Source organism: Carya illinoinensis, chromosome 4 (genome assembly GCF_018687715.1).
Source record: "Carya illinoinensis cultivar Pawnee chromosome 4, C.illinoinensisPawnee_v1, whole genome shotgun sequence".
NCBI classification, from domain to species: domain Eukaryota; kingdom Viridiplantae; phylum Streptophyta; class Magnoliopsida; order Fagales; family Juglandaceae; genus Carya; species Carya illinoinensis.
Genome location: NC_056755.1, coordinates 31,517,364 through 31,530,864, shown reverse-complemented (window position 1 = coordinate 31,530,864; position 13,501 = coordinate 31,517,364). Strand labels below are relative to the sequence as shown.

General features: G+C 36.6%; 1 protein-coding gene and 1 long non-coding RNA gene across 3 annotated transcripts; both read left to right on the top strand.

Annotated features, from left to right (window-relative positions):
• The first annotated feature begins 771 nt into the window (after positions 1-771).
• On the top strand, positions 772-3,145 carry LOC122308335 (stress-response A/B barrel domain-containing protein UP3-like). Of its 2 annotated transcripts, none has more exons than XM_043121605.1 (2): positions 772-1,692; positions 2,558-3,145. In XM_043121605.1, exon 1 carries the CDS (start codon positions 874-876, stop codon positions 1,687-1,689), a length of 816 nt encoding a protein of 271 aa, XP_042977539.1. In that variant the 5' UTR covers positions 772-873; the 3' UTR covers positions 1,690-1,692; positions 2,558-3,145. The 2 variants fall into 2 exon arrangements, with proteins under 2 accessions (XP_042977539.1, XP_042977538.1); XM_043121604.1 differs by lacking the exon at positions 2,558-3,145 and adding an exon at positions 2,265-2,442.
• Positions 3,146-7,702: 4,557 nt separating this feature from the next.
• On the top strand, positions 7,703-9,274 carry LOC122308030. The gene is made up of 2 exons (XR_006241896.1): positions 7,703-8,011; positions 8,614-9,274. It is a non-coding gene; the product is annotated as an uncharacterized LOC122308030 (long non-coding RNA).
• The last annotated feature ends 4,227 nt before the right edge of the window (positions 9,275-13,501 follow it).

Sequence of the window (13,501 nt, the reverse complement as noted above, 5' to 3'; positions counted from 1 at the left end):
AACCTTATAACATTCACATTGAATTCCTTATAAATTTCTCTATAATTTGACTAAAAAATATATTTCTTAAAATTTTCTCTTAAATTTTAGTCATATTTCATAAACCTTATACATTTCATTTCTTATTTTTTATCTATTCTATTAAAATAATATTTTTCTATTATTTCTTCTACTACTTTATTTGTTCATCTTTATCTTTTTTTTTTTTTTGTCTTTTCAGGAATGATCAGAAAAAAAACGTTTTAACTTATGTTTTACACAATTTTCGTAATTATTTAATTATTTGTTGTACCCATATTTTCGATTTTTAATCTATAACGATTTCTTTTAAACCAATGATTTCAATATAATAATATTTAAAAAAATCATATTTCACAAGTGGTCAATTTTCTTTTTTAAATTGGATTACTTAATGGTTACATTGTTTTCAAATTTCAACTATAACAAATATAAATACTAGAGAAAGTATAGATAATTAGAATAAAAATTTATTTTATTTATTAGAATAAAATTATTTATAAAAAATGATTTAAAAATAAATAATAGCTCCCGAAAGCAACTGTTCATATCGGAATGACTTTTCACATCCAAAAACCTTTCCTTAAAATAGGAAATCGAAGAGGTGGTTTTGTTAAAAAGTTAATTTGTTTTGTTAAAATATTTTTTATATAAAAATTAATATTTGCATAGAATGTGCGACGCTTTTAATTAAAAAGTTTATAATTAAACTATATTAAATATTTATCTCTAATATTTAATTAAATAGTTTCTTGAAAAATTCATCCAAACCTCAGCAAACTCCAATGCATCGCCATCGAAGCACAGATCAGTTCACTCTCTGAGACACTCTCGTTCCGGGATATCTTAAAGACGATGCTCTCCCTGAAGGCCCGTACACTGTTTTCCCCTCCATTTTCCTTCGCACTCTCGCTCCCCAAACGCATCCCTCATCTTAGACCCTCATTTTCCCTCAAAACCTACTCTCAATCCTCACCTTCCAAATCCCCCGTCAAGATGTCCTCGTCTCAGACCGTCGTCGAGCACGTCGTACTCGTCAAGGTCAAAGAGAATACCGACCTCTCCAAGGTCAACACCATGGTCAGTCGTCTCAACAGCTTGAGCTCCCTTGACCAAGTCCTCCACCTCACCGTCGGTCCGGTCCTCCGATCCGGGTCCTCCTCACTTAACTTCACCCACGCACTCCACAGCCGCTACAGGACCAAGGACGACCTCGCGGCCTACTCTGCCCACCCCACCCACCTCAGCGTGGTCAAGGAGTCCCTCCTCCCGATCATCGATGACATCATGGCGGTCGATTGGGTGGCCACCGGTGGCGATGTTGATGATTTTTTCGTCCCACCGCCAGGCTCCGCCATTCGATTCACCTTCTTGAAGCTCAAGGAGAACCTGGGTGATACTGTAAAATCTGAGATTCTCGGGGTTATAAAGGAAATTAAGGGCAATTTCTCCCAGATCAAGCAGATTAGTTGCGGGGAAAACTTCTCGCCGGCGAGAGCCAAGGGGTTCTCGCTGGCTTCGCTAGCGATTTTTCCAGAAGTGAGTGAAATGGAGGCGGTGGATTCGAACGAGGAATGGGTGAATTCCCAAAAGGAGAAGGTCAGGGATTACCTCGAGGGCGTGGTCGTCGTTGATTATGTGATCCCGCAGCCACAATCCGCGAGTCTCTGATTGGTATAACTTTTATTTTGTTATGTCACCTGGAAAACTTGATTGATGAATAAAAAGGCTTTAGCTTCGTTATTGAAGCTGCTTTTGAAGTCAAAAAGTGAAGAAATCAAAATATCTTAAAAAAATGTCTAGCTCTAAAAACTCGTACTGTCCATCCTGATAATACTCATAAGTCGAATCTGTTTTTTGCTTGATTAGATTTTTTTAAAAAAATCTAATAAGAGGCCTATGTAGTGAGCTAAATGCTGACTGGTGGCTAAGTCTCGGTCGGTACGGATGCTGGCCGCCAGGCGCCTGTTCTATCCCCAGATGGTTGATGCAGCTGGTTTCCCAGTGGTTCGAGATCCCTACACATTGAACCATAGGGGTCGATGTTCACCCTTAATTTGGGATGTAGTTGTGTTGGGGGGTTTCCCATTCGACAACCCTTTTTTTATCGAAACAAGAAAATTAACCTTTTTCTTTTTTCTTTTTTCTTTTTTTAAAAAGAAAAAATTTTAGAATTTTCTGAAATGAAAAAAACTCAGAAACTTGATAGAGATCTAAAAAAACATCATATTTTGTTTTTTGATTAGGTCTAAAAGGTTATCGAATGGGATGCTGACTATTATCCCTTTGGGATGTATTAGCTGGGCCTGAATCGCTGCTGGAAACTGAGAAGCTCCTTGTTTTAAAGAAGCCACAAATAAATCATCGTACAATAAGGGCTAATGCATATACAGGTTTAGGACGGGGGATTCTGCTCTTAATAAGTAGGCCAGTGTTTTCCTTGCATGAATTGAAATTCGGCCAAACTAATAGATTCCAGGGACTTAGTTGGTCAGTTGTACCATATGAAGTTGCATCGGTTTTTTGATTGTCTGGCTAGGTTGTGTACATTGGAGTCTGCACAATGCGGAACCCTGCTAGTGTTTCAGTCTAGCTTGTCCCACAGAACAGTGCGGAGGCTCTGGATGGTAAAGGTTGTTTTCCAGTTACAGTTAAGCGCCCTGTTGAGCAGCGCTTTCAGCTTTGTGGATGGTATCTGAATGGCATCTTAGAATGACTTTTCTGGAGGTTGAGCTTTTTGAGCCTCAGTGGCTGCTACTAAGGCAGCATCGGCTGCTGCTGTTATGGTATTAGTGAATATGATGTTATTTTAGACACGTTCACATCTTGTTGTGAGAGACGTTATTTTTTGGAGCATCTGCATTAGGCTGGCATGATGGAGTGGTACTTGTGGATTATTGCTACATCATAGCGTTGATCTTGAAATAGCTCATGGGTGAGGAAGATCAAGGTTTAGAGCAGGGATCGAGGTTTACAGTGGGGATCCTTCTGTTCGGAATCCCATTCATCTAGGTGTTCTCGATCGAGTTTCGAAACTAATGAAGCCATTTTGTATTAGAATAGAGATTAGGATCCTCATGAACAGTTTTGTTTTGGGTTAACCAGATGTCCAAGATTAAAACTGAAAGCATGCCAAATTTATGTGCTTGGGAGGTGGGTGCTTGAATTTCCTTACAGAGATCCAATCTACACTAGAGTGAGGCTGAAACCAGACAAGTCAAGGGGCCATGATCTTCCTTGTTACCTATTAACGCTCTCTTAGAGCATCCACATTGGGATGACAACATTTTTTCCTAAATTTAAGTTAAAAATCATCTTTCCAAAACATCCTACTTCCTATCATTTCCCATTCTATTTAAATAATTTTTTTCTATTCTTTTTTTATTATTATTTTTTTCTCTCACTTCCCTTTATAAACTTAACTATTAGTTCTTTTGTCTTTTTTCTTCTTTTTTGAACTGTTACTCTCTAGCCAATATTTTAAACAAAAATTTAAATTATTTTTTTTAAGGTATGATCATAATTTCAAGAGGATTACATTTTTAAGAATAATTTATTTTTTTTTGTCAAAATTTGTCTTCTCCAACGGTAATATTTTGTAACAGTAATACTTTTTGTTATTTTTGTAATGATAGTATTTTTTATCATTTACCTAACGATTATATTTTCAAACGGTAATACTTTAGTGTATAAATAAGAGTACTTATTCTTTCATTGACATTTAGAGCAATCTAAGTTTCATTTGAAATTAAGAGAAAATTTCATTTTGGCCTCATTCTTCACTTTTGTCACTTGTTCTTTTTTTTTTGCAAATTGCTTCTTCACTTAGACTTTGAATATGGGTTGGAGATCTCAATCAAGATTGAGGATTATCATCTACTCATGGTGGCACTTGTTAATGTCGTAAGTATGTTAGGCGCGATTATATACAAGGGTTGATGAGGTTGCCACATCAACCAACAAAAGCCAAGCACCTTTGCACACCCACCCAACATCTCAACAAAGCACAAAATATGTCACAAAATAGGTTATAAGGCACAACAATGTTAAAAAAAAAAAAAAAAAAAAAAAAAAAAGGTTACAGGAACCAATAAAGTTGCTGCCAATAAGAATTGATGGGGCTGCCACATCAACCAACATGGGCAAAACCCTCTTTTACACCCACCCAACATCTCAACAAAGCACAAAACAGGTTACAAGATATAACAATGTTCAAAAATAAAAAAAAAGTTATAGGAACCAATAAAGTTGCTGCCAATAAGGGAGGTTACAAGACATAACAATGTAAAAAAAAGTTAAAGGAATTAACAAAGTTGTTGCCAACAAGGGTACAAGAGCCAAGCCCCACATCTCTACAAAGCAAAACAAAATATGTCACAAAACAGGTTATAAGGCACAATAATGTATATTAATATATATCTATCTATAATAATAAGTATCTATAACACAGCTACAGTAATAAATAGTACTTTCTAATTCCGTTTTCGTATTTATTTTTTTTCAACTTTTGTGCAAGCTGTCCGTGCAAGATCATACGCTTCTTTCTCGGCGCCGCTGCTACCTTGTTTCATCTCTGTTGGTAGTTACTCGGTTGTAGAGCTTCACGCTTGTGGCCTACTCAAACCAAAAGGCAAACCCAAAGTTGCTGCCACCAAGCTCAACCTAGACTGAAGCCAAGCTTCGCCTCCACCTAGACCCATTTTCACCATCGCAGCCTCACCTCCTCAAAGCCTCTGTTTGGTTGCTCAAAATCACAGCTCAGAACCAAACAAATCAAATGAAGCTCACGGTTTAGGGGCTGAAAAATAGAGCAAAACCGAACTCAAGGCAGCCGGATTTGGGGAAGAAAAAGTGGAAATACAAAGGGAGTTTCACAAGCTTGCATTCTGAAATGCTAAGGGAACGACGAAGACAAAACGAGGCAGGCATGGAGGCTCACATCAGACCTACAAATGGAGAAAAAAGAAATGAAAAATAAAACAATAGAAAAGAAGAGAAGGCAAGGTTTCGTAGTAGAAGAAGAAGAAAATCAAAGACAGAGAGAGAAAAAAAACCATACTAGACGAAGAAGAAGAATGGAGCAGCTTGCAACAAGCATGTTTGTTGCCATGTGGAGAGCTGTGCGGTGTTGCTGGGCTGCTGTGGCTTTTGGTGGAGGTTGGGTAGCTGGGCGCGCACGGCTGATTGCTCGAAAATGAGAGGAAGAAGAAATGGAGAGAAGCAGCAGCAGCAGCACACAGAAAACAGAGGAAGAAAAAATAAAAATGGAGGAGAAGCAGTTGGCGCCAGCAGGAGGAAGAAGAAAGAATGAAACCCTAAGGGGCATGGACCAAAACGGCGCCGTTTAAGGGAATAAGGGGCCTGGACTTAAGCTACATGGGTTTGGCCCAAAAACTGAAAGGGCTTGACCCAAAAATAAAGGAAAAATTCACTAAAGTAGAGCCCATCCGAAAATATAAGTCTAATAAGGTAAAAAAGTACAATAAAAATTAAATAAAAACACTACAGCTCAATATTAATAAAATAAAATAATTAAACCCAATAATAAAATAATTTAAAGTAAAGAGTAATTTAAATACAAAATAATAATTAATATCAAGAAAGAACATTAAAATAAATTTTATAACTTATAAATTATAAAATAATACAATGAAAAACACGTTAACATTAAAACAACAGACTTGTTTTAATTTTAACAGAAATGAGGTGGAGAAGAACAACGACGCGTAGGAGAAAGAAACAGAAGAAAAGAAGAAGCCCTAATGGCTGGATCAAACGACGTCGTTTGGGAGGAATTTAGTGGGTTGGGTTGAAGGCTCACGGGTTGGGCTGGGCCCAAAAGAAAAATAAAATACACTCTCCAGGCCCAGTCCGACAATAGAAGAGTTCAATAAAAGAAAAATGCACAATAAAAAAAATAAATAAGAGCCAAATAAAAATACTATGACTCAATATTAATAAAATAAAATAATTAAAGTCCAACATTAAACTAATTTAAAGTAAATATCAATTTAAATGCAAAACAATAATTAATATCAAGAAAACACATCAAAATAAATTTCACAACTTAAAATTCATAAAATAAATTTTTTTATTCCTACAGTTTCTATACTATACATGAAACATTTCAACTTTAAATTATAATAAAATACTAATTATTTTTTTTCTTTTACTTTTTTTGTAAATTAATTATTTACACATTTATTCATTCTCTAATCTCATTAAATATATAGCATATAGGAGCATACTAATTATTTTTTTATTTTGCTTTTTTTGTAAATTAATTATTTACACATTTATTCATTCTCTAATTACATTAAATATTTAACATATAGGAGCAAGTTTATAGAGACTATTGCAGTACAAGTTTCAGAAAAATAGTGGATGATTCAATTTGCTGCAGATCCAGAAATATTCAATCAGCAACAATACAAAAATTTCAATGTTCTTTCTATTGGCCCTGTGCAATATAGTTGAGAATTACAATGATCATGAACAAAAAAAATAAAATAAAATAAAATTCTGTTTGTATTTTTATTTTGTTGTTGAAATTTACTCTGAACAAAGTTTTTTATAAGACAATTAAAAAACACAACTAAGCAAACGTGCAAAGCACGTTTGGCCTCCACTAGTATATATATATATATATATATAAATAGATATATATAAAAATAGGTTATAGGAACTAATGAAGCTGCTGCCACCAAAGGTTGATGGGGTTGCCACATCAGCTAATAAGGGTCAAGCCCCTTGCACACCCACCCAACATCTCAACAAAGTACAAAACATGTCACAAAATAGGTTATAAGAAATAACAATTGGGCTGCCAACACAAGTGGATGGGGCTGCCACACCAACTGACAGGGGTCAAACCCCTTTGCACAAGCAACCAATGAAGCCAAAAAAGTACAAAGCTTTTGTCAAAAACAGGTTATAAGTCAATAATATGGGGGCTTAGAATAGTCCAATTTCAAGCATAGCAAAGGGCACATGATTGAATGGTTGATCATCTTGGTTGCCTTTGTGAAAATCTCACAAGAAAGATGGTCATCTAAGTTACCTTGCCATACCAATTGATGAATATTCACTACAGTTGCTGATATTATATTTCCAACTGCCAATCCTACCATCATTACAGCATTTGAACCAACAAATATAGCCCCAATGATAGTCTGTGCATATCAACCACAAAAGTGTTAAACAAAAATGTACTAACTCAGGAACAAAGTGGTCAACAATAGGGTGGCTACCATAAATTCAATGCACAAATCTTCGAAATCACAAAGGACAAATTGGAAATTACAACCTGTTATCACAAACCACAAAGTAAAAATCTCAGAAATCACAGCCAACTAACAACTGAGATTAGCATAATACACAAAGTACAAATTTGAGAATCTGTACAATGAAAATCAAAGACAATGGAAATTTGTCAAAGCCCCAAAACAGGAGTATAGATGTTGTACAAATCAAAGATTGAATAATCGAATTAGAGACCCAATGGTACAAATTAGAGCCCCAATGCTACCACAATTGAATGGTAACAAGTGGAATAATAGAGCATTGAACCAATAGGGGTTCCAATACAACCGGCCTAGAGCATTCCCATGAGAGAGAGAGAGAGAGAGAGAGAGAGAGAGAGAGAGAGAGAGAGAGAGAGAGAGAGAGAGAGAGAGAGAGAGAGAGAGAGAGAGAGAGAGAGAGAGAGAGAGAGAGAGAGAGGTGGGTGTGGGTATGTAGAAACTTACTAGAGAAAATGATTAGAAGGGCTGCCGGATGGGATGCAAAGGAGACTCAATAGCAAGTATGATGCAAAGAAAGAAGATACGCAACAGTGGGGAACCGAAATGAAGACAGGAGATGTATAGGAACTCTTCATATTTGGGGATCTATTGTAGCATCTACAAATCCAAACTCTATTTTGGAGAGCTGGATGGAAGGTGCATTTGTGGTTTTCCCCAAATGTGAATCCTAAACTTTGGAGAAAATAGAGGTATAGAGAGTTGGATTTGGATGCTCTCAGGCTTTTATTTTCATTTCGCACAGAATAAACATTATGCTTTCAATTATGTTCATTTGGTTGCAAAATTCTCACACATGGCTTCATAGAAATATATTAGGATTCATACAAGCAATCTTTGAACTCTGAAGATAATTATCCTGGCCCAAACTTTCAGGGCATTGGCACTCTACCTTTCGCACTTCTTACTGTTATGTTATGATCAAGTTTTGTTTTTGCTTTTTGGAAAACACTAGAGCAACAAAAAAACCCACAAAGAAATCCAACATACTGACATGGCAAGTTAATTTTTATTTATTTCTTTTCTTTGATCTCCCCTCCCTTGCTCTCTATTCCCTGACTGTTCTAATTTATTTTTTCTCCTTACCCCGCTACTCTCCCTCTTCCCCCTGCTGCTATCTGTTCCTCCCTCGGTTGCTCTCCCTTCCCATCTCTCTCCTCCCTTTCTTTTCCAACCCCCGTTGTCATTTTCGTCACCCATAATAAGGATGATGAAACTTAATTATTTGTTGTTGTTGAAACGAGGATGATGGATGAATTGTTGGAACTAATATGTGTAGTGATGATTGTAATAGGTTGGCTAAAGAGGATAACAATGGACGATGGAAACAAGAATACAAGCGTGGTACACAAAGTGTTTGATGGAAATTCTCAAAGAATAAACCTTTTATTCATGGGCCTCATTGAGTTGTTACATCGACACCAACAACCCACCGCCTATCCTGTTTCTCTTTCTCTCTCCGCCCTTTCTCTTCCGACCGAGAGGGCCAAAATTAATTCTCCAAGTATGGTATTTGTCTGGATGGTTTATGGGGCTGATTTGGCTGCCTTTCTTCAGACATTTGCAAAGATTGTTGAGAAACCAGAAAGGCTTACATTTTAGGTGACATATCAGGTTACAAAAAATTGAAACCTGTTGACTTTCAGTATCTACTTAGTGGTGATGGATAATAGTGGTTTCTACTGGATAGAGATCCCTTGTTGGGTCATTGTTGAAGAAATTTGGAGAGGTGTTGGATTGCTGAAGAAGATTGTAAGGATGTTGGCCAGGAGTGAAAATTGTAAAATGGAGGATGGACGCAGGATAGGGGAGAGTGAGGGTCGACTGTTCACTTCTGAAAAAAAAAAAACTAACGATTCTTTTGTGGGATCCCTATGTATTTGTAGTAACTCCCTTTTATTTATTTATTTATTCACCATCTCATATCAAATATGATTTAGGGTGACTTGGTACCATATCAAAGATTAATTGGTTGTGATCAATTTGTCGTTGAGAGGCTTTGGGTATAGTACTCATTTTTTTCCCCTTAAAAAAAGAAATAAAGATAAATTTAAGAAGAAAAATGCTATATCTACAAAAAGATCTTACAAAAGTAAATTTATAAATCGATGTGATTTTATATAATATATTAGATTTATTTTATAATAAAAGTAATTTTGTAATCTAATATATCACTTTAAATTATATTAATTTTTGAATTATTTTATATGATCTCTTAGTGGTTAAATACATTTCTCCTCTTAAGAAATATGATGGTTTTGTTCAACTACACTCGAGGCACTTTGGGTAGCTTCACAATGTGTAACCGAACCAGCCGCTGCCTTTGCCGAAGGGAACCAAAAAGATAGATTATTTATTTATTTATTTGGTGGGGAAATCATAAGTTAGAGTTTTTGTATAGAGATGTAAAAAAATTATAAAAAATACTTTTTATATCCAAACGGACTAGAGTCTTCTATAACTGCTACTTATTTAGCTTTCACCCTTTCTAAGCGTAAGTCCTTAATCCATATCATACTTATAGAATTAACTAGATTTGAAATTCCCTTTAAACTTGAAGTAATTTCCAACCCAGAAAAGTACAGGAGAGGTCCATGATCTTTAATTGAGCTTAAACCGTTACTCAAGAGTGCACGTTTGAATAAGGAAATGAGAAGTTTCTTTCATTTTTCTGATGATAATGCATTCCCCATTGACAACTGTTGTTGATTGGCACCAATTAATAAAGGTTCAAGTGCATCATGTGGTATTGTCGATCAAGGTTTGAAATTAGACATTAAAATTTAAAGCAGTCTTATAATGGAGGCCCACATCTTGCCAAGCATGTAAAGTCTTTCCTTTTATAGGTTTTAAGTCATGCGCCAAGGACAAAGAACCCATTGTGCTAGTGTTTTAGGTCTTCATTTCTGACTACATGGAACTTGATTTCTTTTTTGAAAAAGATTTGACATATTCTTTTTACTTATTTTTTTAATATTAAATAAATATATAATAATAAAATAAAAGAGGCAAAATACACTATGAATACGATGCATATAGCAAGGTCCATTGTGCAGAGTAGGGCTGTTCATCCGGGTTCCGACCCGGGAACCCGGGTACACCCAAACCGGAACCCGGATTTGAAATCCGGGCCGAAAACCGGACCGGGTTAGCCCGGGTCAGATCCGGGCCGGAACCCGGGTTTTGTAAAACCCGGATTTCGGGTTCCGGATTGAACCCGGTATTTTTTTTTGGGTTCTGGATTGAACCCGGTTACGGTGTTACACTCTGTCAAAACTCCAATACACATCTAGCAATTCAAATCTTTGCAGTTGAATCTCACTGTCATGCCATCACTCTCAGAATCGGAATTGTACATCAAAGACTCCTAATACATATTCAATCCCTAATTGTCCAAGTATACAACATTTCCAAGCTCGCCTTTTGACCTGGGTATACAACAGGAGAGAGACCAGTACTGCTTGCATTTTTAACCGGGGATTGGTTGATTCCTTGGCAGTCCAAAGCAAGATTTGGACTGGCATCCAAATCCAGATACAAGGAAAATCTTCTTCTAGCCTGTACTAGTAGCTTAAAATCTACTAATAGCCAAAGCTAATAAAACCCAAGACCTTAGTACATTCAAAACAGAACAGACCCAAATCAACAAAGTACTCAAAGGAAAAAAACCCTAAAAAAACTACTGCAGATTTGAACTTGAACAGAGATGTAGCACAGATTGTCCCTAAAAAACCCATAAAAAAAACTTGAACATATCGAGCAAGAGAAACGGCGAGCCCGAAGTATGAAACCAAATCGAAAAATCGAATAGGAAGAACTCTGGATTTCTCCCAATGGCCCAAAGTATACGTAAAGACAAAACTCGAAAACAAAAAAATACCCATGTTTAACAAAAAATGGCAGATCTGCCTTCTTTGCTGGGTCGATCGAGAGAGAGAGAGAGGACAGACTACCGATCTAAAGTCCGGCAGCGGCGGCGAGAGAGAGACAGACGGCGGCAAAAATTGAAGCGAAGGCCTAGGGTTACCTTCATTCGGCTCGGACGCGAGAGAGAGAGAGAGAGAGAGAGAGAGAGAGAGAGAGAGAGAGAGAGAGAGAGAGAGAGACGAAATAAGAAACAACTTTTTTTTTTTTGTTTTTATAAAAACCGGGTACTGGGTTAAAATCCGGTACCCGTGAGTAATACCCGCAACCGGCCCGGATTGGGCCGGTTTTAATAATGTGGGTTTCGGCCCGGATCAAATCCGGGCCGAAAACCATAATCGGACACCCGGTTATCCGGGTTCCAGCCTGGGCCGGGTAAAACCCGGCCCATATGAACAGCCCTAGTGCAGAGGATATAGACTTCTGATGTCATAATTTGATGAAAGCTAAATCCACCAAATGTTTAGTCCTTTTTCTCAAGTGGCACGCGTGATTTGGCCATTGTTAATATAGGATAATGCTAATCAGAAAAGTCACTGATGACGTTTTTAAATAATGTTGTATATATATATATTTATAAAATATTTAAAAATAGCCTGTTCGATGGTCACATTCTATGGTTTTTCTAAGGAAATGTAGCAGGGTCCATGATATTACTAACTGTTGAGTCGTGAGCGTAAGTCGACCTTTGCATTAAAAATCATGTGACTTTATCAGAGTTCGTTGGTTGTGACAATGACCTATGTCTTTCCAAGCATCCCATTGGTCTATGCATATGTATATACAAAGTCATATTTACATAATATGAGCTTAAATTTATCTATATTAAATTATACATATTTAAATATTTATATAGCTATGAATATTACCTTTACATGTTTGAAAATCTACTATTTACTCTTCAAAACATATTTTATTCATTTTTTTTCTTCTCTCACTCTCTTTCTACATATTTTACGTTTACATATTTTACTCATTCACTTTCCAAAAAATATTTTACTCAAATATTTTACATATTTGAAGATCAAACCCTATTAAAAAAAAAGCAAAAAAATAAAAATAAAATGAGAATATTTTATTATTATTTTGTCTCAAATTTACATAAATCAATGTGAAAGTTTTGCTTATATGACAAATTGGATCTCTTAAAAATGTAATTTTACATATGTATATGTATAAATCAATGTGGATGCTCTTAGAATGTGTGTTGAAAGATGGCTACAAGTTCACGCAACTTACAGCATACGCGAGACCAGATTTAGGGCATGTTTGAGGAAATAGAGCCAATCAAGTCTGTTTGGTAAGTGTTACGGGTGCCTTGGGGGAAAGCTTTGAGGAAGAAGATGTTAATAACTGTTTTAACGGAAAGAATGGTGTTAATAAAACGATCTGTTTTGAGGCTTAATAAGGGAGGTGTCGTTTAGTGTTTAGTGGGCTGCGTTTGGTGTTAATGAAACGGGGAGTTTAACTACCCGTGTGTGTAGTTGGCGTTTTATTCCTTGTAACCTGCGTTTTGTGCAGAACCAAATACTGATTCAGTGCTTCACGACTGCAGTATATAAGCAGTAGTAAGCTAGTAGTTTGTATCTTGGATTTTTCAGTGAAGTAGATTTCTTGGAGGTTGAGAATCCCTCGAAGATTCTCTGCATGATTCATCATTGAATCTTGCTCATCAATTCTTGAGTTTCCTCTGTGTGTGTGAGTGATTCTTGATAGTTCCCTGCGTGTGTTTGTATAGTGCTGAAGGTTCTTGCAAGAACCTTACAAGTGGTATCAGCAGTGGGCGATCCTTGGGGAAGAGATTCTGATGGCAGAAGGTACACGTGCAGCGATGAAAGAAGTATCTCAGAAGCAACAAGATTTGGTTCAGAAGCAATTGGAAGGACATCACCAGGCAATTGCTGCTATAACAGAAAGGTTAGATCAGTTTTCGAATGTTTTGAGTTCCTTGGTTGAATCTATAAATGTAAATTCGTTTAGAGACAGAGAGGTATCCGGTGAGCCTAGGAATCATGAGGATAGGGCTGTGTTTCAGAGAAGTATTAGGTTGGAATTTCCACAATTCAGTGGAAATGATCCTTCGGGGTGGGTCTTTAAAGCCAATCAGTACTTTGATTGCTTTCAAATACCTTTCCATCAAAAGTTGATGATGGCCTCACACCATATGCAAGGAGAGGCATTGGTGTGGTATCAAAATGCATTGGACTCAGGGCAGTTTAATTCATGGGAATCATTAGTGGTTGCTTTGCAAGGGAGAT

Coding starts and splice junctions, on each gene's coding strand:
- LOC122308335 (XM_043121605.1), top strand. CDS start 874: ATGCTCTCCCTGAAGGCCCGTACACTGTTTTCCCCTCCATTTTCCTTC.